This window comes from Geotrypetes seraphini, chromosome 12 (genome assembly GCF_902459505.1).
Source record: "Geotrypetes seraphini chromosome 12, aGeoSer1.1, whole genome shotgun sequence".
Classification (NCBI taxonomy): domain Eukaryota; kingdom Metazoa; phylum Chordata; class Amphibia; order Gymnophiona; family Dermophiidae; genus Geotrypetes; species Geotrypetes seraphini.
Window position 1 is genome coordinate 94,584,166 of NC_047095.1, and position 22,969 is coordinate 94,607,134.

The window sequence follows — 22,969 nt, forward strand, 5'->3', positions numbered from 1 at the left end:
ATCTGATCCCATCCTCACAAGCCTCAAATAGTTTTATACTTAACTTATTTTATTAAAGTATAAAAAGTAACAATATTCTGTACAATTATTTTATAAATCAAAGTTCTGGCTGCCGAAGAGATCTTCAGCTGGCAGGGCTTTGTTTATAAATGTTTATCAACACAATTAATATACTACTTTATCCTAAAGCAAAAAAAAAAAAAAAGAAAAGAAATAGAATTTTTTTTCTACATAGTCTGGTTTCTGATTTCCTCTTCTCATTATTCTCTTCCTTACATCCACTGTCTGCCTTCTCTCCGCCTCTTCCATATGGTATCTGCTCTGTTACTGTGCCTCTCCCTTCCATCTCTCTCTCAAGTACCCCACCCCATTGGTCTGGCACCCATCTTCTTCCCTGCGCTTCTCCCATAGTCTGGCATCTCTATCTTCTTCCCTCTATCTTTCCTTCACTCCCCCAGGTGTTTTTTTAGATCTCTCTCCTCCTTTCCTCCCCTCAGATCTGGTATCTTTCTCTCCAATCCAGCATATGCCCATTTTCTTTATACCCTCCTTCCATCCATTATGCACTCCCTTCTCTCTCTCCTCCCCACTTTCCTTCAGCATCTTCTCCCCTCTCTCTCCTACCCACTAACATATTTCTGCTCCTCCCTCACCTCCCCCTCGCTTCACTTCCTTCCAGTGTGTTCACCTCTCTGTATCCTACCCATTTCCATACAGCGTCTGTTCCTTTCCCCCTCCCCTCCTCTTTCCACTTCCCTTTGCATGGTCCAGCAGCACCCTTCCTCCCTCCCAATCACTGCGGTCCAGGCATCTCCCTCCTCTCTTCTCCTCATCTTCTCTGACGATTTTTATTTTTTTGTCTCTGAGCTGCCTGAGCCTTTCATCAAGTCGCATGTGACTACCTGAAACTTTTCTTCTGATGCAACTTCCTGCTTCTGGTTGCATCAGAGGAGAAGTTTTAAGCAGCTGCCGCATATTTGTTTAAAGGCTTGTGCCGCTCAAAAAATTGTCAGCCAATGTGAAAGGAGGGGAGGGAGGGGGATGCCCAGACAGCAGCGATCGGGAGGAAGGAGGGAAGGGGGCTTCTGGACCGTGCGATCAGTGACCGCGCGTGTTCCTTCACTTAACTGCGGAGACAAGGCCATTCATCACTCCACGGGGCGGTGAATGAATGGCCTTGTCCCCGTACCCATGGCGACCACTTTTTTTCTCCCCATTTTGACAGGTTACCCCTAGCTACCCACGGGTAGCAGCCACCGTGTCATTCTCTACTGCTTAACACACAGTCCTATCCTATGTGGTTCACTTCAACTGATTAAGTGCTGAATATCATACTTAACTGAATATGTTTTATTTGGCCATATATGCCTGGATATTTAATGCTGGTTCCCAGGCATGGCCCAGCCCTGAATACCCAGGAATAAAGCTGGTAGTGTTTAGCAAAAGGCTGACCACCGCTGGCTAAATATTGGGTCCACTGTAGTTTCAGGTCTAAATTTCTTTTAACTTAGCATTAAAAAAAAAAAAAAAATTGTACCTAACTCTGACCCCCTTTTGTCAAGCCTTGCTAAGGGATTGTTATGGGGTTTTTTTTTTTATCATTGCTGGCTGCTGCAGTAAAAGCTCAGATGTTCATATAATTCCTATGAGCATCAGTGCTTTTACCACAGCAGCCGGTGATAACAAAAAACCCTATCGTGGCTTGATAAAAGCAGGCCTCTATTAAACAGAAAGGATGTGTGGGGGGTTTTTTTGCCAAAAGGTAAGAAAATTATGTTATTGAGCTGAATTAGGTGGAATAGCTGCAAAAGTCACTGTGTCGGACTAATTACCAAGCTAGTCATCAAAGGGGATGTAAGAAGCATTTCTCCTTGAAACAAAGTAATATAGAAAGGAAACGTCTCAAGTACCTCCTTTTCTGAGAGAATACTGAGAAAATAAAAACCTTCAAGTAAGTAAACATTATTTTGCTGGGAGATTTGTTTAAATAGCCTAAAATTATTTTCTCTCAGGTTAAATGGAATTGATACAGCCCATAAGCTAAGTTTAAATCTTTTTATTAAAGAAAAACAAGCTTACAAATTCTTTTGCCTTAGTTTAGGGGAGAGTGTGGTGCAGTGGTTAAAGCTACAGCCTCAGCACCCTGCGGTTGTGGGTTCAAACCCACGCTGCTTCTTGTGACCCCGGGCAAGTCACTTATTCCCCCATTGTCCCAGGTACATTAGATAGATTGTGAGCCTGCCAGGACAGATAGGCAAAAATGCTTGAGTACCTGAATAAATTCATGTAAAACCGTTCTGAGCTCCCCTGGGAGAACGGTATAGAAAATTGAATAAATAAATAAATATTTAAATTCAATTGCTACAGTCTGAGAACATTAAAATGTAGGTGTCAGATAGTTTAGCAGATCTAAATTTTCTTTGCCTTAGTCTTCTTTTTCACTCATCCAACCCAACTGCCTCACGTTCCAGGCCTATTTCTTAATATTTAGGCCCCCTTTTACTAAACCGTAGTATGCCTGAGATGCATTTTAACAGTACCGGCACCCCTGGACCAGCTGGTAATTTTAGAGTGTTAAAAGTTGGTGATTCAGTTTGGGCATCCCCAGGCGATGTCAGAGCATCGTCTGGAGTGCTCATTTTAATATTACTGACCTGGTTGTATTATATTTGCATAGCAGAGTCAGAGGCTGCTACAAAGTATAGAGAAGACCAAAGTGAGCCATATGTGCATCGGTAGGTAATATACTTTAACGCTAAACCAGTTAGAACTGGTTTAGCATCGATCGTTAAATGCACGACAGGTTTAGAACATCGGGACCTAGGTTATTTGCCTGCTTGGTGCAAAGGTTACAAACCACACACATTGTCTAAATAAGATTTTAGATAGTGCTGGTACATTTTATGATTCTGCCTGGTACTTGTGACTTGGATTGGCCACTATTCTGTACATCAGTGGCTTCCAAACTTGCATAAAATAAATTTGCATGCATGCAAATCAATCTCATGAATATTCATTGTATATATCCTGAAAACTTGACAGGCTAGGGTTCTCCCAGCACATATTTGGGATCCACTGGGATACAGGGTACTGGATTTGATGGACCTTTGATGTGACTGAGTATGACAACTCTTTTGTTCTTTGCTATATACAGTATGCTCTAAAAACATACCTCCTGGAATTTCTGTTTAACCTGGTTGAAAATATGTATGTTGTGGAAACCTATATGTCCTTTCAGTTGGATTAAGAATGGCAGCCTTGCGCCAAGCAAACTTGCCAAGGTATATACTCTCCTTAATAGAGGCATGTTCAAAAATTATTTAAATTGGCAAAAAGTATTTTACTGACTCAAACTGATCACCTGAAGACTCAATAATTGCTGCCATAAGAACTCTATAGGACTCACCTGATTGGCTGAACTGGGCAGTTTAGGTTCATTCCCAGTTGACTGACGGAGTAAGTCACCAAGGTCCAGTGACTGAGGCCTTGTGCAATGTCTCTTTGCTGTCTCTTCTCTGAGCTGCACTCCCAGAGCAGAGCGTTTCACTGGCACAGCCAGAGTTTCTGATTTCAGTCCTTCCACGTCCTTAGACATACTGAGTACCAATCCTGGATTCATCTTTCCTGCTACCTCCTGGCAGTTTTGCAGCATCTCTTCCTCGGATAGATTAAGGATAGGATTTTCATTGCTCATCTTTTCATGCAGCTTTCTGATCTCCGACCTCTGGCCCTTGTCATTCACACTCCCATCTTCCTCCTCGTGGCCCTTCATCTTCTGCGTTTCACTCTCCCACCATCTTGACTTTGCTTGTTGCATCTGGTCTTTCATAATCTCATCCCAGCACAGACTTGGTGGCATGGCTCTGTAAAAAGATAATGTTCCAAATTTATTTCACAGGGATTTCAGAGTATGAACATAAGAAGCGGCAGTGGTGTGTCAAGACTTGTGGTCATGCTGTTTCTAATAGTGACCAATCTGAGTCACCCTGCAGATCCAAATGGGGAGATCCATTCCCTATCACTCACTTACAAGAAGTAAGAAAGTGGCAATCCCTACCTGTGCTCCAGAAGCTTGTGTAAACTTTTAAAAACTAGCTATATTGATAACCTCTGGAAACAAATTCCCCAGCGTAACTGTGATTGTACTGAAAAATACCTTATTTATTTATTTATCAAAGTTATTTTACATCTGCCGCCAATTAAGTTTCATGGAGTTGCCCCTCATTCTGTTTGAGAAGGAAAATAACTATTCAATGTTTTGTACATGATTTTACTCCCCTTCTGCACTGCATCAGCATTCTGGAAAAATTTGTCAGCTCCTCTATATGCTGAATCCTATTATAAAAAAATTCTGGCCAGCCCTGAGCACCCCTCTTTTCACCAGGGCATTTGAAGGCTCTGGCACCTAAAAGGCTTTTGTAGAATGGGACTGAGCCTGCTTCCCTTTCTTGTCATCTTCTGTTGAAGGTCTTTTAACTCTGTCTACCGCTAGACTTCTTTTTCTTCTCTCCTTAATACTGCTTAATATTTATATTGTTATTTGTTGATATTAGGTGCTGTTTTATTGTGCCAGTTGTTGTATTTTTGTATGCACTTTCTGTATGTTTTAAAATGAATAAAGATTAAAAAAAAAAATAAAAAAATACTGCTGGAGTATTCTTTCTTTTACAGATAATACTTATCCCCCCACACACACTTTTTACGAAGTCATGTTAGGTTTTTTATCACCGGCCAGGACAGTATGAGCTCTGACACTCAGGAATTCTGTAAGCGTCAGAGCTAATACTGCCCCGGCCAGCGATATAAAAGCCTAACGCAGCTTCGTAAAAGGAGCCCTTAGTCTGTAAACTGTTTTAGTGTGCCTCTAGTGAAAAATGGTGTAAGCTAATAAAAATAAATATATCCTGTCTTGAAGCCAAAACATGTAACCTGTTCAAAGTATTTATAACCTGCTTGTCATAGCACTTCTAGACAGGTAATAACCAAGTACTTATAATAATACAGAAAATATATATATAACAATAAGGGCCCCCTTATACATTGTTTGATATGAACAAAACATCGGAGGAATTAAAGGAGAGAGAAAGAGCCTCTGCTGACTGCAGGGAATTCATGTTTATTTCTTTGAGTATTATCTATGCTTTATCTTACCAACTGGGAATCCCTGTAAGACTTCTAGCTTTATATGCTGTCTGGGTGAATCTTACTTGCTAGGAACCTATAGGGTGTGGAATCGGATCTCACCTACTGGAAGTCCTTGTAGGACTTCCAGGAAGTTCCAGCTCCCTCTTTATATGCTCTGAGGGAAATTCTATAAATGGCGTTGACAATTAGGTGCCAATCAAAATTAGAACTCAATGATATTTTTACAGGGCAATCTGGAATGAATGCTCTTTACAGTACAGCGTTGAATGCCGAATTCCACACAATTGTGGGTGCAAGGACTTACGCCAGCAGAAACCTGCTGTAAATCCTGCTATTCTGTAACACTGTACACCTCTTTTGCAAATGGTCCTGACCCGCCCATGCCCCTCCCATGGCTACTGCGTTTGAGCTGCACATGATCCAATTTAGGACCTAGACTAGTGTGCAAATCACATGCAAATCATAATTAATTAGTGTCACTTAACTGCTTTTCAGTTCCAATAATTAAACCATTGGAGCCATGAACTAATTATTTTTCATGCAAACCAAGGATCTACTCTCAAATTTGGGTGACCTTTATAGAATCCGGAAGTCTATATGTATTTTACCCACTGGTATAGCCTGTAAGGCTCCCATGTCTCTCAATCTTTCCCCCTGGGGACCTGTGCAAGGATTCCATTTCTCTCTCTGTGCTATCTCTGTATATCTTACCTGCTGGAGTACACTGAAGAACTCTCAGCTTCTTCTCGCTTTGCCTTTGGTTCACTGTCAGTCTCCCTTTTCTCTTCTTTAAGTTGAGAACTTTCACATTTGACCTGGCGCAGCTCCTCCTTTGGGCTGTCTCTTTTACTCAAGGAGTTCTCAGACAATCTTAAAGTTGCATCTCTTGATACATGCACAGTCTTAGAGCTACTGATATTGTTCTAGAAAGAAAATACAAATGGTCATCATTAAATATATAGTTATCTTTGGAAGCTTTGCACAGGATAAGCTGTATTATAGAAAAACATTATCATCATATCTATGTTATCAGAATGTCCTGATTTGTGCTTATTAGATGCTTCATATATATTATGTCTCCTTTGTAGTATGAATTATATTGCTCTTATTTGAATTTCAGTGCTGTGAAGTATACAGCATATTTGAAATTGTTTCTTAGTAGTCCTATTAATAAGTTTCAATTTACTGATTTTGACTTTACCTCATTCACTGTATTTATATTTGGTCTATTTATTACTGTTAACAAAATTGTATATTTTTTGTTGAATTATACCTGTAGTACACTGCCTTGGGTGAATCTCTTTAAAAAGGTGGTAAATAAATCAGAGGTTATAAGGATTGTGACATCAGGATCAGAGGTTATAAGGATTGTGACATCAGAGCAATTAATTTCTTGATTAAAACATATGAAAGTGATAATGCCTATAAAACTTGGATCTAGTCATATGAAGAATTTACTTGGTGGCTTGGGAAAGCTACATCTTTCAAAAATAATTTTCCTGAACCATTACAGCTCTATAGAACAGAAATAGAGACAACAAATTAGGAATTTATATAACAGGAATAGAACCTTAATGGTCACCGGGGATCCCATGCCCTCCTTCTTGACCGCCTCCCTACCTTCAAAGCAGATGCTGACACTACACCGGGAATCCCATGCCCTCCTTCCTGCCCGCCCCACCCCCCTGCAGAAAAGCCACCGGCGCTAGGGATCCCATGCCCTTCTTCCTGCATTTCCCCTCAGCCAAAGCCAACCAGGAAGGCTTCCCTCTGATGTCAGAGCTGATGTTGAAGCCTTCTGAGTCAGTCCCAGTTACCTCCTTCAGGGCTGTCCAGCTGGGCTGCAGCTCTTACATGCTGCACATGGCTGACCTGGAAGCCTTCTTGTCGACAGAGGGAAGGCTTTTGGGTCAGCCACGTGAAGTGTGTAAAAGGAGAGAGAGAGAAAGAGAGAGAGAGAGAGAGAGAGGAAGAGAGAGAGAAAGCAAGAGAAAGAGAGAGAGAAAGCAAGAGAAAGAGAGAGAGACTTGTTGTCAATGGGGTGGAGGAGAGAGGAAGAAAAGTTGGACTCATGGAGGACAGAGAGATGGTTGGTTGGGGAAGGAAATGAGGTCAGGAGGAGAGGAAGCATTCAGGAGGCAGAAAGAGTGGATGCATAGTCAGAAGGAAGTACAACCTGAAACTCGTGAAATCACCAAAGGTAGGAAAAATGATTTTATTTTCAACTTAGTGATTGAAATGTCAGTTTTGAGAATATATATCTACTGTCTATATTTTGCACTATATTTGTCTAATTTTTTTAAAGATGTTACCGAGGTGACATTGCATCTGCCTTGATCTCTTTGGGAACCCCCCCCCCCCAATATAAATTATAATTAACATTTTCTCTGCATATAGTGTGCTTTGTGTTTTTTTAATTTTGTGGTTACCATTATGTATTAATTACATTACATATTGTGTGTATATGAAAAATGAATGGAAGAAATTGCATTACAATTAGTACTATTATGGGAGCAGGGTCAGGGTAGAGGTTGGGCGGGTGAGAGGCGGAGCATGGGTGGGGGTACTCAGTTGATATTTGTTAGACTTAGGGGTACTTGGCTTGAAGAAATTGAGAAAGTCTGCTCTAGACCATTGTATTGAAGAGAATCTTGAAAGGTACACTCCTCATTCACATTCAACTTTGTGAAGTACAAAGTTTACACTTTCTAGTCTAATAAATATGCAACCATATAAACAAAAGTCAGGGCATCAGTAAAAACAGCAGACAATTAGACAACATGAAGGGAATAAAGGAATTACAATCATGTGGAATTGCTGATTAGAGACTGTACTCAACACACATTCTGATATGATAAAAACTGAAGTCCTTCATTCAACGGAAGAGTGCAAATTTCTAAGGTTAGCCATGTTTGCAAGAAGGATCCTTACTTCTCAGATCATTTCTTTCCACTTTCTTCAGACACTGTTTCAAGTCTTTTGGGTTCAGCAAAAGTTGTTTAGTTTTGTAGGGTTACTTTTCATTTGGGCCTGAAAGAAAAGCCCATAAAGTGTGCCTATTTTACACTTGGAATTTTAGCACCAAGAACTTTTGGTCAATTGTTCGCAGTAGTCTTACAAAGTCCAGTAAGATGAAGCTGTGGAATTATTTATTTTTACCATAACCAAAACTGCTGCTAATTGTGGCTATCACAGAAATGTCATGACGAACTGCTTAGGAGCTGATGTGATAGAAAACAAGTGCAATGAAACTCTATAGGCCATTTCTATCAAAATGATCTTAAAAAGAAAACGAGTTTTCTATGACATTTACCAGCTTGTCTCTTCCCTATCTTCAAGTAGACTGGCTATAGCAGTGTTTCTCAACCTAGTCCTTAAGGCACAGTTAGCCAATCAGGTTTTCAGGATACCCACAATGAATATGCATGAGTTAAATTTGCATGCACCACCTCTCAATGAATATGCATGAGATAAATTTCCATGCACCACCTCTATTGTTTTTTTTCTTAATCTATAGTTATAATTTGATCCTGAAATCATTCAGTTTGCTGTTAAAGGCAGATTGGATGAACTTTAAACAGAGATTTTTGAGTTTCCAGATGACGTTTTAGTCTGACTTCATTTATACTAACATTGGTTTTGGCCAGTTTAGTTTTTATGGCTTGATCCAGCATACAGTAGTAGTTTTCAGTTCCTCTTCTGTTCCAAAATTACACAGAGATGGTGGATCTGCTTTAGCCTTCTATTCTAGATAAAATCAGAAGTGTTTCTTCTATTTTGCAAGGTTTGTATGCTGTCATCTTATAATTGGAATTCCCAAAATTTTTGTGCCAGAAAGAATATATTGTCAAAGATTTTATTGTATGAAAGGGACGTTTCTGAGGAGCTGGTCAACATCCATCTCCATGGCGCTCTAGAATGCCCCTTGAGATGGTTTGTAACATAAGAGGCTTCTGGTCCTATTTAAAGAGAAAATATATATTCAACATTCAACAACAGAAGTGTTTAATTCATAGACCTCAGCAGTGATACCCAGGATTGGTAATAGCATTCACTAGGAAATTTACACTCCACATTATTCATCGGTCTCCAATTGCAATAATAGCACTTGATAGATTTTTCCATTCACTTTGAAGCATCATTAAATAATTTCAAAAAACTCTTAGTTTAGTTTATGTCAGTCGGGGATAAAGCTGATCAGGGATAAACTAAGCATATCGCCGCTGAGGGTCTATGAGTTAAACACCTTTGGTTGCAGAATTATATATATGTTGTTTATATCCAACCAGTGAAACTATTGGTAAAAAATAAGCCATTTGTTGTTTCGGCAGATTTTCCTATTTAAAGAGAAGCATCCTCAGTACTCTTGCAAGGAAGGAGCAAGCGGGATTGTGGTTTTGGTGGCGCCAATTGTAAAGAACAAAACTGGTGAGCAGAGATCAGCTGCAGAACAGAATCCAGGACATGTGGCAGAGCTGAGAGGATTGATAAGAAGTGAGGTAACAGAAAGGAGGCATGTAACAGGAGTTATGTGTTTCTCTGCTACACAATAGATGGCCCCTTAATGATAACAGAGAAACATGAAAACCTTTCATCGTCATGTGGTTGTGAGGCTTAACCAGTAGAAGAACGAAGGTGTTGATGCCCCTGTACAGGTCGATCATGAGACCCCATTTTGGAGTATTGTGTTCAGTTTTGGAGACCGTATCTGGTGAAGGACACAAAAAGGCTTGAAGCGGTCCAGAGGAGGGTGACGAAAATGATAGGAGGTTTGCCACAAAAGACGTATGAGGGGAGACTAGAAGCCCTGAATATGTATACCTTAGAGGAAAGGAGGGACAGGGGAGATATGATTCAGACGTTCAAATACTTTAAGGGTATTAACGTAGAACAAAATCTTTTCCAGAGAAAGGAAAATGGTAAAACCAGAGGATATAATTTGAGGTTGAGCAGTGGTAGATTCAAGAGCAATGTAAGGAAATTCTTCTTTACGGAGAGGGTGGTGGATGCCTGGAATGCGCTCCCGAAAGAGGTGGTAGAGAGGGAAATGGTGATGGAGTTCCAAAAAGCGTGGGATGAACACAGAGTATCTAGAATCAGAAAATAATAGTAAATATTGAAGAACTAAGGCCAGTACCAGGCAGACTTGCACGGTCTATGTCTGTATATGGCCGTTTGGTGGAGGATGGGCTGGGGAGGGCTTCAATGGCTGGGAGGGTGTAGATGGGCTGGAGTGAGCTTTGATGGAAATTGCAAAGTAGTTGGAACCTAAGAACAGTACAGGCAGAGCTTTGGATTCTTGCTCAGAAATAGCTAAGAAAAAAAACCCTAACAAATTTAGATTGAATCAACTTGGGCAGACTGGATTGACCATTTGGGTCTTTATCTGCCATCATCTACTATGTTACTAGTCTTTTCACAGAATGTTAAGGGGCTCATTTTCAAAGAACTTAGACACACAAAGGCCTGTATTCTCTACATGGCGCCGGTAGGCATCGAAGCTCAGTAAAAAAACCCAAAAAAACCCACCCCACTGTTTAAACGATCTTTTAGCAGAGTTTCAAGGCACTTGCTGGTACCTATAAAATTGGTGCTAGAATTGTGCCTTCATAGGCACTTTAGGCCGCCTAACCCCACTGTGGGCATGGCTAACGCTGGCTGTGGCATTAGGCAACCTACAGCGCTTACAGAGGTGCGATTCACATCAAAGGTAGGCCTACATTTCTGGTGCCTGCCTTTGCTGGAGATGTGATTCTGCAACCATTGCGTGACTGACTTTCAATCGGCAGCCGTTTTTAATGCGGCTGCTGACAACAGTGCCAGTTAGAGAATCTGGGCCAAAGTGTCATAGGTTACTATGGTACTTTGTGTGAATGGCCTACATTTTGTTTTCTGTTCTTGTTATACTTGGTCACCATTGCTTGTGATGTGGGGTGAGAGGAATGCATTTTAGTGTATTACCTTTTGGTTGCTGATGCTCTCAGTTTTTCCCACATCAGCTGTATTTTCCTTGTCAGCAGCTTTGTCTCCTGTACTTGGATCTAAAAAGAACAGAGATTCACAAGAGCTCAGAGATAAAAGGACAGAGAAAGGTCTGCATTGGCCTAATTCATTTGTATTTCTTTTCTGTTCCTTTGTTCCATTGCATTACCCTTAAGTGGAATACTCCCACGCCAGCTTGCATCTACACAGCCGTGGAATTTGCAATATTAACACTGCACATCCCAAATCGTGTATCACACAAGCCTAGTGCAGTTACATTGTACAGTTGAAAATTATGCTATTCAAATGAGTTCAATCAAAGGCACACTGCTTATGTTCTTCTCTTAATAGTGAAAGAAAAAATTACTGCAGAACTTCAGAGTCCAGGAAAGAAGTTCTGTCATTAGAACAAATACCTAGCTCAACAAATACTGGCAGCATATTTCATTGCTTAAATACTTTTCAGTATAATAAACCTATTCCTATAAATATAATAAAAAGTACCATCCAGAATGCGGCAGCTAAAATTACATGCAATGAGAAGTATGCATGTAAACACCCCTTTTGCTGGAGTTACATTGGTTTCCAGAAAGACAAGAGTTTTGTTTAAATTACTTTTTTTTTTTTCTCTTCTTCAAGGCCTCTCAGGAGCAGGATTTCTCAACAAGCATCTTTTGGTTTATAAGCTTGACAATAGTCTACCCCTGAAACTAACTTTTACTTATTATCCTGGCTGCTCTGGAATTGAAATATGCCTCCACGAGGGTCAAAAACCTTGAAAAGGCAGAGTTTTGCCAATACAGAATTTGCTTTCCTCTGAACTGAAGAATAAGCATAATTTTGTAATAGTTAAAGAACTAGCTCTTTGTACAGTTTCTGCCTTAGGAATCCAATAGTTTAGATCTTTATGAAGAATTATTATATACTCGTCACTGGAGGTGGGAGTTGTGAATATTTGATGATTTTTTTTTGTGTTGGCGTTCATCTTATTCTGGAGGTATATTTTAATTTAAATGACCGATTATTTTACTATAAGATATACTATCTATTGCCCCAGGTACAAAATTTAGATTGTGAGTCCATTAGGGACAGAAAAAGGATGTGTGGTTCAGTGGTTAGAGCTACAACCTTGGCACCCTGAGGTTGTGGGTTCGAATCCTGCGCTCCTTGTGACCCTTGACAAGTCACTTAATCCCCATTGCCCCAGGTACATTAGATAGAGTGGGAGCCCACCAGGACAATTAGGGGAAAATGCTTGAGTACCTGAATAATTTGTAATCTGCATAGAATTGTAGGATATGCAGAATATGAATATATATATATATTTTTTTTTAAAGTATATTAAATGCATGACCCTTGGTAATTTTTTTTAAAGGTAGGAATTTTGTACTCTGCTTTGAGTACATTTAATAGAATACAAATGCAACTTACTTTCAAACAATTTTTATTAGAAAGTCAGGAAGCAAGGCAGTAACAAAACACATGATTTAAAGAAGCACAATAACAAAGATCTACAGACCTGGTAGAATGCTGAGATCAGAGGGAGCTAGGAGATTAGCTGCGACTATGGAAAAAGTGTACGGTACGTTGCTTCAAAATCAAAAATGTATAGTATTGCTGGGGTACATCTATGGAATAATTTACCTGGATATCCATGATTATGTACAAATTGTACAAACTTTAAGCTCTTAAAGATACAACTTTTTGTTGAGGCATATTTGTAATGAGGCTAATTTCATTCTACCTCTTGGTTACCGGACATGTCCAGGAGGCCGGATGACTTTTCAAAACCTGGCACTTTGTCCGGGTTTTGAAAAGCCTCCTCAAATTGCGTCGGGCAGGGAGAAAATCTGCACATGCAGGCACACTGCCACACTTAAGGCACACTGGGGAGTCAACCCTTCCAATCTTGTGTAGTTGAACCTGGGTAAAATAGGCTTTAAACACTACCCAAGCATAGCACTCGCACAACATTGCACCTCTAATTAACCTAGTAAGCCCTCTAAGATTCATCAGAATATTGCATAAAAATACAATTTAAATTAAATCCATCTGATTTGTACAGATTTACTATTTTCTATCCCTGGCTCTACTATAAAAGTTTCTCCTATGCAATAATGGCATTCCTGGTCCCACAGGACTTTGAACAAGCAGTTCTAAGATGAAGCTTTCAGTAAGAGGAAGCAGAATTTACATTGATCAGACTCAATACTTGCTATGGAATTTGTAAGAGGCAATGCATGTCACGATTTGGTGTGCAAGACAGCGGATGTTTCTTCTACACACACAGCATTATTGCAGGTCTGAATCAGGACAGGATAACATCTTTTCTCTTTCATCGCTGCCTCTCTAAGGGGGTGAGGGTTGGGAGGAAGTAAAGTAAGATATGGCAGCTGGAGGCCTATTGAAGAACTCTTCTCTCCTTGGCATATCCTTATTGCTACAGGAAGCCTTGAAAGACTGAATTTTCTGGAAAAGGACTGAACCCATTAGGAGGACACCTAATAATTTACAAGGATGCATATTTTATATACATAAACATACAAACACACACATACATACAAACACAAGAGTTGAGGTTGGATTTGCAGGGAAAGAAGCAACTATCTTGAGTGTGAATGCATGCTCGGAAGGAGAAGTGTGGTGTGGTATTTTAGAATGGACATACAACCCATAATTGAGATGTCCAGGATCTGCCGACATAAGTCCTGTTCTAAGATATGTTGAGGAATAGATATTGCATGTGATGTAAACACCTATTTAGAACCATAAATGTCTACAATAGGGTTGACATGGCACATAAATGTGCATGTTATGTTTATTTCAGTCTTTTTACAAACAAAAATATTTATTTTCCTGTCAGTCCTTGCCAGTTTCATATTTGGAGGAGGCCATTAACCACTTAGGTATAAAGGGGGTGATCTCCCCTAATCTCTCCAATGGAGAACTGCTCAATATGAGCACTTTTCTGAAACCTAGATGTCCTGGGTGCAGATGTAAATCTCAGTGCAGATCTTTGTGCATTCTTCTTCTGAAACGGGCAATACATATTTACTGTTTAGGGTAGCCATATTTCCATTCAGAATATGTTCTTGCCATATACATATTTTTCAGTATATTCCAGATTTGTAAAATTGGGACATTTATGTGACAGCACAAGCCACATTATAGCTGGGGTTATTTACTGTCCTGGGACAATCAGACCACAAAGCCGAAACCTGATGTTCTCATGCCATATCCTAAAAGGGCCACTCATAGCACCTACAGGTAACCCCCTGCCTCAAACATACATCCTCTCCCAAGGCACCCCCTTAAGCCACCCAACTTGAACCCCTATAAGTTATTCCCCCCTTCCCTGAAAATCCACCTCCCAGGTATGGAAATGTACTCACCCCCCACCCTCCTGACAATCCCCTGGGTCTACCTTAATAAATGCTTGGTCCCTATTCAGTTTGGGCTGTGGCAATGCCCAGTCACTCCTGTCCTTGCCAATGCTAGGTTCAAAATGGCACTGGCAACCTCTAGTGGTAGTTTCATGATACTACTGCTAGGGTCATAAGAACATAAGCAGTGCCTCTGCTGGGTCAGACAAGAGGTCCATCATGCCCAGCAGTCCACTCACGCGGCAGCCCATCATGTCCAGACCTGTATAGTAATCCTCTATCTATACCCTTCTATCCCCTTTTCCTTCAGGAAATTATCTAATCCCTTCTTGAACCCCAAAACTGTACTCTGTCCTATCACACCCTCTGGAAGCGCATTCCAGGTGTCCACCACCCTTTGGGTGAAGAATAACTTCCTAGCATTGGTTCTGAATCTGTCCCCTCTTAATTTTTCCGAATGCCCTCTCGTTCTTGTAGTTTTCGAAAGTTTGAAGAATCTGTCCTCTCCACTTTCTCCATGTCCTTCATGATCTTTGTAAGTCTCTATCATGTCCCCTCTAAGTCTCCTCTTTTCTAGGGAAAAGAGCACCAGTTTCTCTAATCTTTCAGCATATGAAAGGTTTTCCATACCTTTTATCAGACGTGTCGCTCTCCTCTGAATCCTCTCGAGTATCGCCATATCCTTCTTAAGGTACGGCGACCAATATTGGACGCAGTACTCCAGATGCAGGCGCACCACTGCCCGATACAATGGCAGGATAACTTCTTTCATTCTGGTTGTGATACCTTTCTTGATAGTACCCAGCATTCTATTCGCTTTCTTAGAGGCCGCTGCGCACTGGCCTACGGCTTCATTGTGTTGTCCACTATTACCCCCAGTCCTTTTCTTGGGTACTTTCACCTATTAACATCCCTCCCATCGTATAGCTGTACTTCGGGTTTCTGTTTCCTACATGCAAGACTTTACATTTCTCTACATTAAACTTCATCTGCCATCTCGTTGCCCACTCTCCTAGGTTGTTCAGGTCCCTTTGTAAATCTTCGCAGTCCTCTTTAGTCCTAACTCCACTAAATAGTTTGGTAGTCTGCAAATTTTATTACTTCGCACTTCGTCCCTGTTTCTAGATCATTTATAAATACATTGAACATTTATATCTACATTCAACAGTACTAGAACCCACCTCTAAACAGAGCATATATTATTTGAGACTAGTCTTTTTGTTTGACAATGAAGGCAGATCTTCTAATAAAGTGCATTCTGAAAAATGTCTGCCTTTATTTGGTTTGCATTTAATGTAACAGAGGTCCGCTGCGTGAGTTGGCTACTGGGCATGATGGACCACTGGTCTGACCCAGCAGCGGCAATTCTTATGTTCTTATGTAAATTATTTTGAAAATTTCTATACTGCCAAAAATCTCAGCAGTTTCCAAAGTTACATATATAAAAACATAAAATTACACATAAACCAAAGAATTGCAATTCAAAATCACACATATGGTTAATAATATAAGAAAATACCCTTTGCAATATTTTTAACAGATACCCGTCAACTGTAATTAAGGGAAAGCAAAACAGTTTCAGAGGAATAATTATCATGTCATAAGTAAGCATCCAAGAACAACTTGATCTTAAGCAGTTTTTTACTGGTAAGTCTGATATCGGTGCCGTGCAAAATGGTAGAGATTTATTATAAAGAACAAAATGATAGTACATATACGTAAGCATGGATTAATGAGAGAAAGCCAACATGCTTTTAGTCAAGGGAAATCTTGCCTCACCAATCTACTGCATGTCTTTGAAGGGGTGAATGAACATGTGGTATATTGTGTATTTGGATTTTCAAAAGGCATTTGACAAAGTACAAGGAGGAAGGAAGGAATCCAAAAACTCTGCAGTGAATATCAAACAACACAAAGTACCCCATAAAAGACTTCTGAGGAAATTAGAAAGTCATGGGATAGGAGGTTATGTCCTTTAATGGATTGAGAACTGGTTGAAAGACAGAAAACAGAGAGTGGGTTTAAATGGTCAATATTCTCAATGGAGAAGAGTAAATAGTGGTGCTCCTAGGGGTCTGTGCTGGGACCGCTGCTTTTTAACGTATTTATCAATGATCTAGAAAAGGGAATAACTAGTGAGATAATTAAATTTGCTGATGACACATAGTTGTTAAATCACAAGAGGATTGTGAAAAATTGCAAGAGGACCTTGTGAGACTGGAAGACTAAATGTCATCTGCCATTTTGACACCCAATGTGAGCAAGTGCAAAGTGATGCATGTGGGAAGAGGATTATAGCTACGTTTCAAGGTTTATTAAATTTCTTATACTGCTTAATCCAAAGCGGTGTACAATAAAATACATAATCAGCACACAATAATACAAAACAAAAGATTAAAAACAATAAAGTATATCATTTCTGAGGAATGATTAGTAAAAACAATAACAAAAACAATCAAACAAAAAGTAAAAACAAGGGGGAAAAAAGGGAAGAGCTACAATATTTACATGAAAGAATAATTAAGGAAAAAAATAGAAAAAAAGATTGAATTAAAGACAGCATTGAGATTTTGGACTTACAAGGGCAGTTTATGCATCAAAAGCATCTAAGAATAAGAAGGTTTTCAACTTTGCCTTAAAGGGCCTAGGGAGGTTTCTTCCCTTATGTAATTGGGAATGGAATTCCAAAGGGAAGATGCAGTCACTGAAAAATTATTAGATCTCAAAGTATTGATATGTTTTAAAGATGGAATATGTGTTAGGAGTCACTGCCCAGGAAAAGGATCTAGGTGTTATTGTTGAGGATACGTTGAAACCCTCAGCTCAATGTGTGGCGGCAGCAGATAAGAAAGCAAATAGAGTGTTAGGAATTATCAGTAAAGAAATGGAAAACAAAGATGAAAATGTTATAATGCCCTTGTATCACTCTATAGTACAGCCGCATCTCGAATGCTGTGTGCAGTTCTTGTCACCATATCTCAAAAAAGATATAACAGAATTAGAAAAGGTACAGAGAAAGGCGACAAAATTGATAGAAGGGTGGGATGACTTCCCTATGAGGAAAGGTTAAAGCAGCTAGGGCTCTTCAGCTTAAAGAACAGATGGCTCAAGGGTGATATATGATAGAGGTCTATAAAATACTGAGTGGAGGGGAAAGGGTAGATGTGAATCGCTTGTTCACTCTTTCCAAAAATACTAGGACTAGGGGACATGTGATTAAGCAGTAGATTTAAAACAAACCGGAGAAAATATTTCTTCACATATGTAATTAAACTCTGGATTTGTTGCCGGAGAATGTGGTGAAATCAGTTAGCTTAGCAGGATTTTTAAAAGGTTTGGACAATTTCCTAAAAGAGAAGTCCATAGGCCATTATTGAGATGGTTTGGGGAAATCCACTTCTTGTTCCTAGGATAAGCAGGAAAATTCTGTTGTACTAATTGGGATCTAGCTAGGTACATGGGATCTGGGTTGGCCACTGTTGGAAACAGGCTATTGGGCTTGATGGAACTTCGGTCTATCCCAGTATGGTAATTCATATGTTGATAGCTAGAAGACTTAACTGGATTGTGGAAATTCATGCAAGACCATTTTTGATAGTATGTTCAAGTCTGACTTTGGCCATTTCCCACAAGATGTACAAAAGTCAGGGGTGAGAAAAACCGCTAGATATCCAAATTTTTCTTCAAAAATCACCTACTAAGGCGTCAGGATATCCAACCTTAAGACACCTAACTTTTTTTTGCCATTTTTAACCACAAAAACATCCGAGTTCAAAACATCTACATGCAGACCATTTGGACTTGGGAGGGGTCCACATTGTAATGGACTGGCCACAAAGGCATACCAACAGAGCAGTGGGGTGCCAGAAGTATATCTCACCATAGGCTCCTTATAATTTATGGTGAGCCCTCCAAAACTCCCCAAAAATCTATTATACCCACCTATCACCCCAATAGCCTTTATGGCTGCAGGTGGCACCTGCATGGCACTATAGTAGGGCTTTGGTGAGCTCATACTTTCCACCATAAATGTAGTGGTTAGAATGGCTTATGGGCTTGGGTCCTCCTCTCTAGTTCACTAGTCCACTCTCCAGGCTACTTAAGACATCTGTGATACCCTACTAGGCTTTCCCATATCAGATGTTGCTGTTCTAGACAGGCATGTACTGATTCATTCAGATCTTTGTGGGGATGGAGGTGAGGGCAGTGATCACTGGGGGGGGGGGGGGTGGTCATTACTTAATCCCTCCAATGGTCATCTGGTCAGTTTGGGTACCTTTATGGAACTTAAGACGCTTTTAAAACAGGTCTAACTCCGGACATCTAAGTTCCATCCTGGATGTCTTGGGAAAGGTTCGATTATTGCTTCAAGATCTAAGTCTAAGCCTACCTATAACACACCTCCAACATGCCCCCCTTAAATTTTAGATGCACAATAGCTAAGAAGCCTAGCAAGACATCCAGGAAATCGGTTTTGAAATAGGCACTTGGACGTTCTGGCAATTAGGACATCCAAGTGCCAGTTTAGTCCATTTTTTGGATGTTTATTTTTTAAAAATGAGTCCCATAGTGTGGCTTAATAAAAAAAAAATAAAAAAAATGGTGAAATAAAAGTGCCATGTTGTAAGACCAAACATACTAAAAAAACAATTCTAAAGGCTGTAGGAAGCCATCAAATTCTCTAGACCTGGGGAAATATGTTCAAAGTCCACAAGATGCAACCAGACTGGCAACAAAATTCTGGACTAACCGCAGTAAAGATAAAACTCTCTCTAAAGTTTACCAAAGTTGGTGTTTAGTGTTCTCAATATCATTTTAGTAAGTGTGTTAAGATGATTATTGAAAACTGAAATGGATAAATGTGAATTCAGTGTACACTGGATAGTGTGCATGTGCATTTAAATGGTAGTATTTATAATGCATGCATGGCATTTTTCAATGCTTAATGCCATTTGAATAAAGCCAACATGCAATGAAAGGGAATGCAAAGTACACAACTAACAAAATATCACCCAATAAAGAGTGTAGACTCTGGAAGATCTAGGACATATATTTCTTTATTCCAGAGGAAAGAGACCAGAATTTTTAGAGTTTGAACAGAGAAAAACATATGCTTTCATGAAACTCTAAAAATTCTAAAAATAGTTCAAATCAAAGATTGGGACAAAAGAAAAAGAGTAACTATATGATTACTTAAAAGACTCCTGAGGCAGGCTAAGAGCCGAAATACCGACAGTGTCTGGTCTCTTTCCTCTGGAATAAAGAAATATACATCCCAGATCTTCAAGCGTCTATACTATTTATTGGGTGATATTTGAATAAAGCCAGACAGTCACATGCTGTAACCGATAGTCACAGTAAGTGTTTGGAATAGTTAAAAGAGTTTGTAATATCACCCGACAGCATTTCTGATAAAATATATGTTGTTTTGTAGAATTTGAAGCAGCCCTGAGACCTCCGAAGAAGCCGGTAGAGTCGGCAAAACGAGTCACACTGGGTACAGGCTGCCGATTAAGATAAGTGCTGGAAGATTAGCCAAGTTTTGTTTGCAAAAAGATACTGAAAAATTTTGTACCAAGACATTGTTAAAAAGTGTCATCATAAGTGGTTTAGTGTAAGAACCTAAGTATTAAAAAAATTATGAAAATAGATGTGAATTTAGAATAGAATTTAGCACATTTTGGTGTGGTGAGGTTTTTCAGGATCAATGATTGAAATCTAGAACTGATAAGTCTCAGACTATCTTAATACACAACTGAGCAGGTTTCTGAGATCCTTTTCCTCTCATATGATTTACAGCTTACTGTGAATAAGAACAGAGCCTTTTTGAGTGATAGATTAAAAAAAAAAAAAGCCACAAAGTACAACCTACTCAATCTTTTGGTTCTGTGGTGTTCAACAGCAGCTCTATCCTCAGTAACTGTGACCAGGCTGAACAGGAATTCCAAGAAAAGTGCTGCACACAGAGCCAGAACACACTTTGCTGATAACCAAAGTAGTTTATTTTGTACTATAAACTAATCCTGTTACTTCAAAGGGTTAAGGAGCGGTTAGACTTTTCATTCAACAAGAATTCAAGATTCTGAACAGAAACAGCAGCTGCCCCATCCCAAACAAAGGGGTCAGCCAAAAGTCTCTTTAGCACATTTTTAACTCTGTCTGACTCTTAGAATACAAATCTTCACTCTAATATTATAGGGACTTACCTTAGCCACGCTACCAAGAACCTTCTCTTCTGCATAGGGTTACCAGATTTTCCACCTGATAAAGAGGACACGTGTTTCCACCCCCACCACATTATGTCCCCAGCCCCACTACATTCCACCTCTCACAAACCTTGTTTCTTTGGGCCCGGGCTGGAGTACATCTGCGCATGAGCAGATGTGACATGATGACATCATATTCTGCGCATGTGCAGATGAACTCCAGCCCTGGCCCCAATCTCACCAGCTTTTCAAAATCTGGATAAAGAGGACATGTCTGGGGAAATCTGGACATCCGATAACACAGTTTCTCTTTCCCAGGGCTCCTCTCAGCTCTTAGCTAGGGAAAAGTTCTCTCTTATTGAGCTCCCTGAGCTCAGTGAAGTCTCTTCCTTCTGGGATCTCTCCTCTCACAGGGACCTCCCCTAACGGACCTCAGACTAAATCATATATTCAGCTTCCTGACTTAAGGACCAGCCCTGTGATTCAGCAGGGCTGCTGAGCCCAGTGTATCCTAGGACCTGTAGTTCATCTCCTTTTGGGCTAGTGCCACCTGCTGCCCAGTGGCACAACTGCAGTTCCAGTGAGGGAGAATCCTCGGGACCCTCACAGTAACAGAAAATGACGGCAGATAGAAGAAATGACTAAGGTCACCTAACTGCAATATGAACTGGACTATGATAAGGGTGGTCTTCTGAAATATATGAGCTTGTGCTTTCCCATCTTAGAAGGGGAATACACATGAATTTCAAAAATTTCCCCACTGGCATGACGGGATATAAAACTATTATTATTATCATATTTCAATCGTACATAAAAATGAACAGACTGTTCAGTTGGACCTTGGATTTTGAGGAGTGAGGAGGCAGTGGCGTACCAAGGGGGGGGGGTGTGGTCCGCTCCAGGTGCACGCCCCAAAGGGGTGTACAGCTGGTCACCCTCTCTATTCTACTGCTGCTGTTTTCCTTAACCAACAGCAGTGGCAATAAATAGGGGTGTCCCAGGGTGCTCACTCCGGCATTATTCATCTTCTGGCCGGCTCCCCTGATCAAAGCTGCGAGCGTCGACTCCTCATGCGATCCATAGCAGCATCGGAAGTGTTCCCTCTGACGTCAGCGTGAAGTGTAGACGCCCATGACTTTGAGCCAGGGAACCGGCCAGAAATGCTGGGCAGGGAAAAGAACTGTTATTGCTGCACAAGGAAGTGTGTGTGTGTGTGTGTGTGTGGGGGGGGGCATAGAAATGTTGCACAAGGAAGGGGGTGTTGAAATGCTACACAGGCAAGGGGGAGAAATGCTGCTGCAGCACAGGGAAGGGGGTAGAAGTGCTGCACAGGCAAGGAGGGGGGAGAACTGCTGCACAGGGAAGGGGGGGAGAGAAATTCTGCTGCTGCAGCACCCAATTGGGGAGAGAGAGGGAAGGAGGGAGAAGGAAGACAAGGGAGAGGAACCAGAGATGCCAAGTCCATGGGAGGGAGGGAAAGGAAAAAAAGCAAAGGAGATACCAGACTATGGAGGGGGAGGAAGAGATGCCATGGCATGGGGGGGAGGGAAGGGAAGGAGATAGATACCAGACCATGGTGTGGAGTGGGAACGAAGGAAGGAAAGGAGAAGAGAAAGAGAGAGATGCCAAAGTATAGGGGAGGGGGGTGGAGACATAAAAATGGAGAGGGGGTGAAGCTGAAATGAATCATGTGCAAAGGAGAGAAGGGACATAGGATATACAGTTTATTGAAGGGACATAGAAAGAGGGAAGATACCATATGGAAGAGAGAGAGGGTAGACAGTAGATGGAAGGGGCAAAGAGAGGGCAAAAACTATCACTTAGCTTCTGGACCTGTTTTTTCATACGTTATAAACGCACAAATGAATAAGTGAATTTATATGTAAAGTCATTATACCTTTCCATGCACAGTGATTGGGTGGTGGGTTTGGCTATAAGAGCTTTGATTCTTGGCCAGATTACACATTTCTGAGTGTATGTGAATTTCACCAGATATATAAGCAAGCTGATATAATTCTACAATACTTTTGGAGATCAGTTTCCTTTTCTCTATATAAATGTACACAGGTCATAGATCTTCTATTTTCTATATTATTGGCCCTAAATTATTCAATGCCAGGTACACTATATGAGACTACTGTGTGACATTTTTTTCTCATGCATATTACATTGGTAATGAGCTATTAACTACTACTGATTATAAGGTCCTGGAAAGTTGAGCAAATTTTTCTTCTTTTTTTTTTTTTGAGTTAA

At 40.4% G+C, this 22,969-nt stretch overlaps 1 protein-coding gene across 10 annotated transcripts in view; it reads right to left on the minus strand.

Annotated features, from left to right (window-relative positions):
• The window catches only part of PDE4DIP (phosphodiesterase 4D interacting protein), a 533,445-nt gene that overhangs the window by 128,033 nt on the left and 382,443 nt on the right, over positions 1 to 22,969 (minus strand). For all 10 annotated transcript variants that reach the window (XR_004536642.1, XM_033916500.1, XM_033916501.1 and 7 more), the window contains 3 exons: positions 11,107 to 11,186; positions 5,857 to 6,068; positions 3,407 to 3,863 (listed from right to left, as the gene is read on the minus strand). Coding sequence is in view for 9 of the 10 variants with exons in the window: in XM_033916500.1 (XP_033772391.1) it covers positions 3,407 to 3,863; positions 5,857 to 6,068; positions 11,107 to 11,186 (749 nt within the window). In the remaining variant the exon portion in view is untranslated. The remainder of the gene's footprint in view (positions 1 to 3,406; positions 3,864 to 5,856; positions 6,069 to 11,106; positions 11,187 to 22,969) is intronic.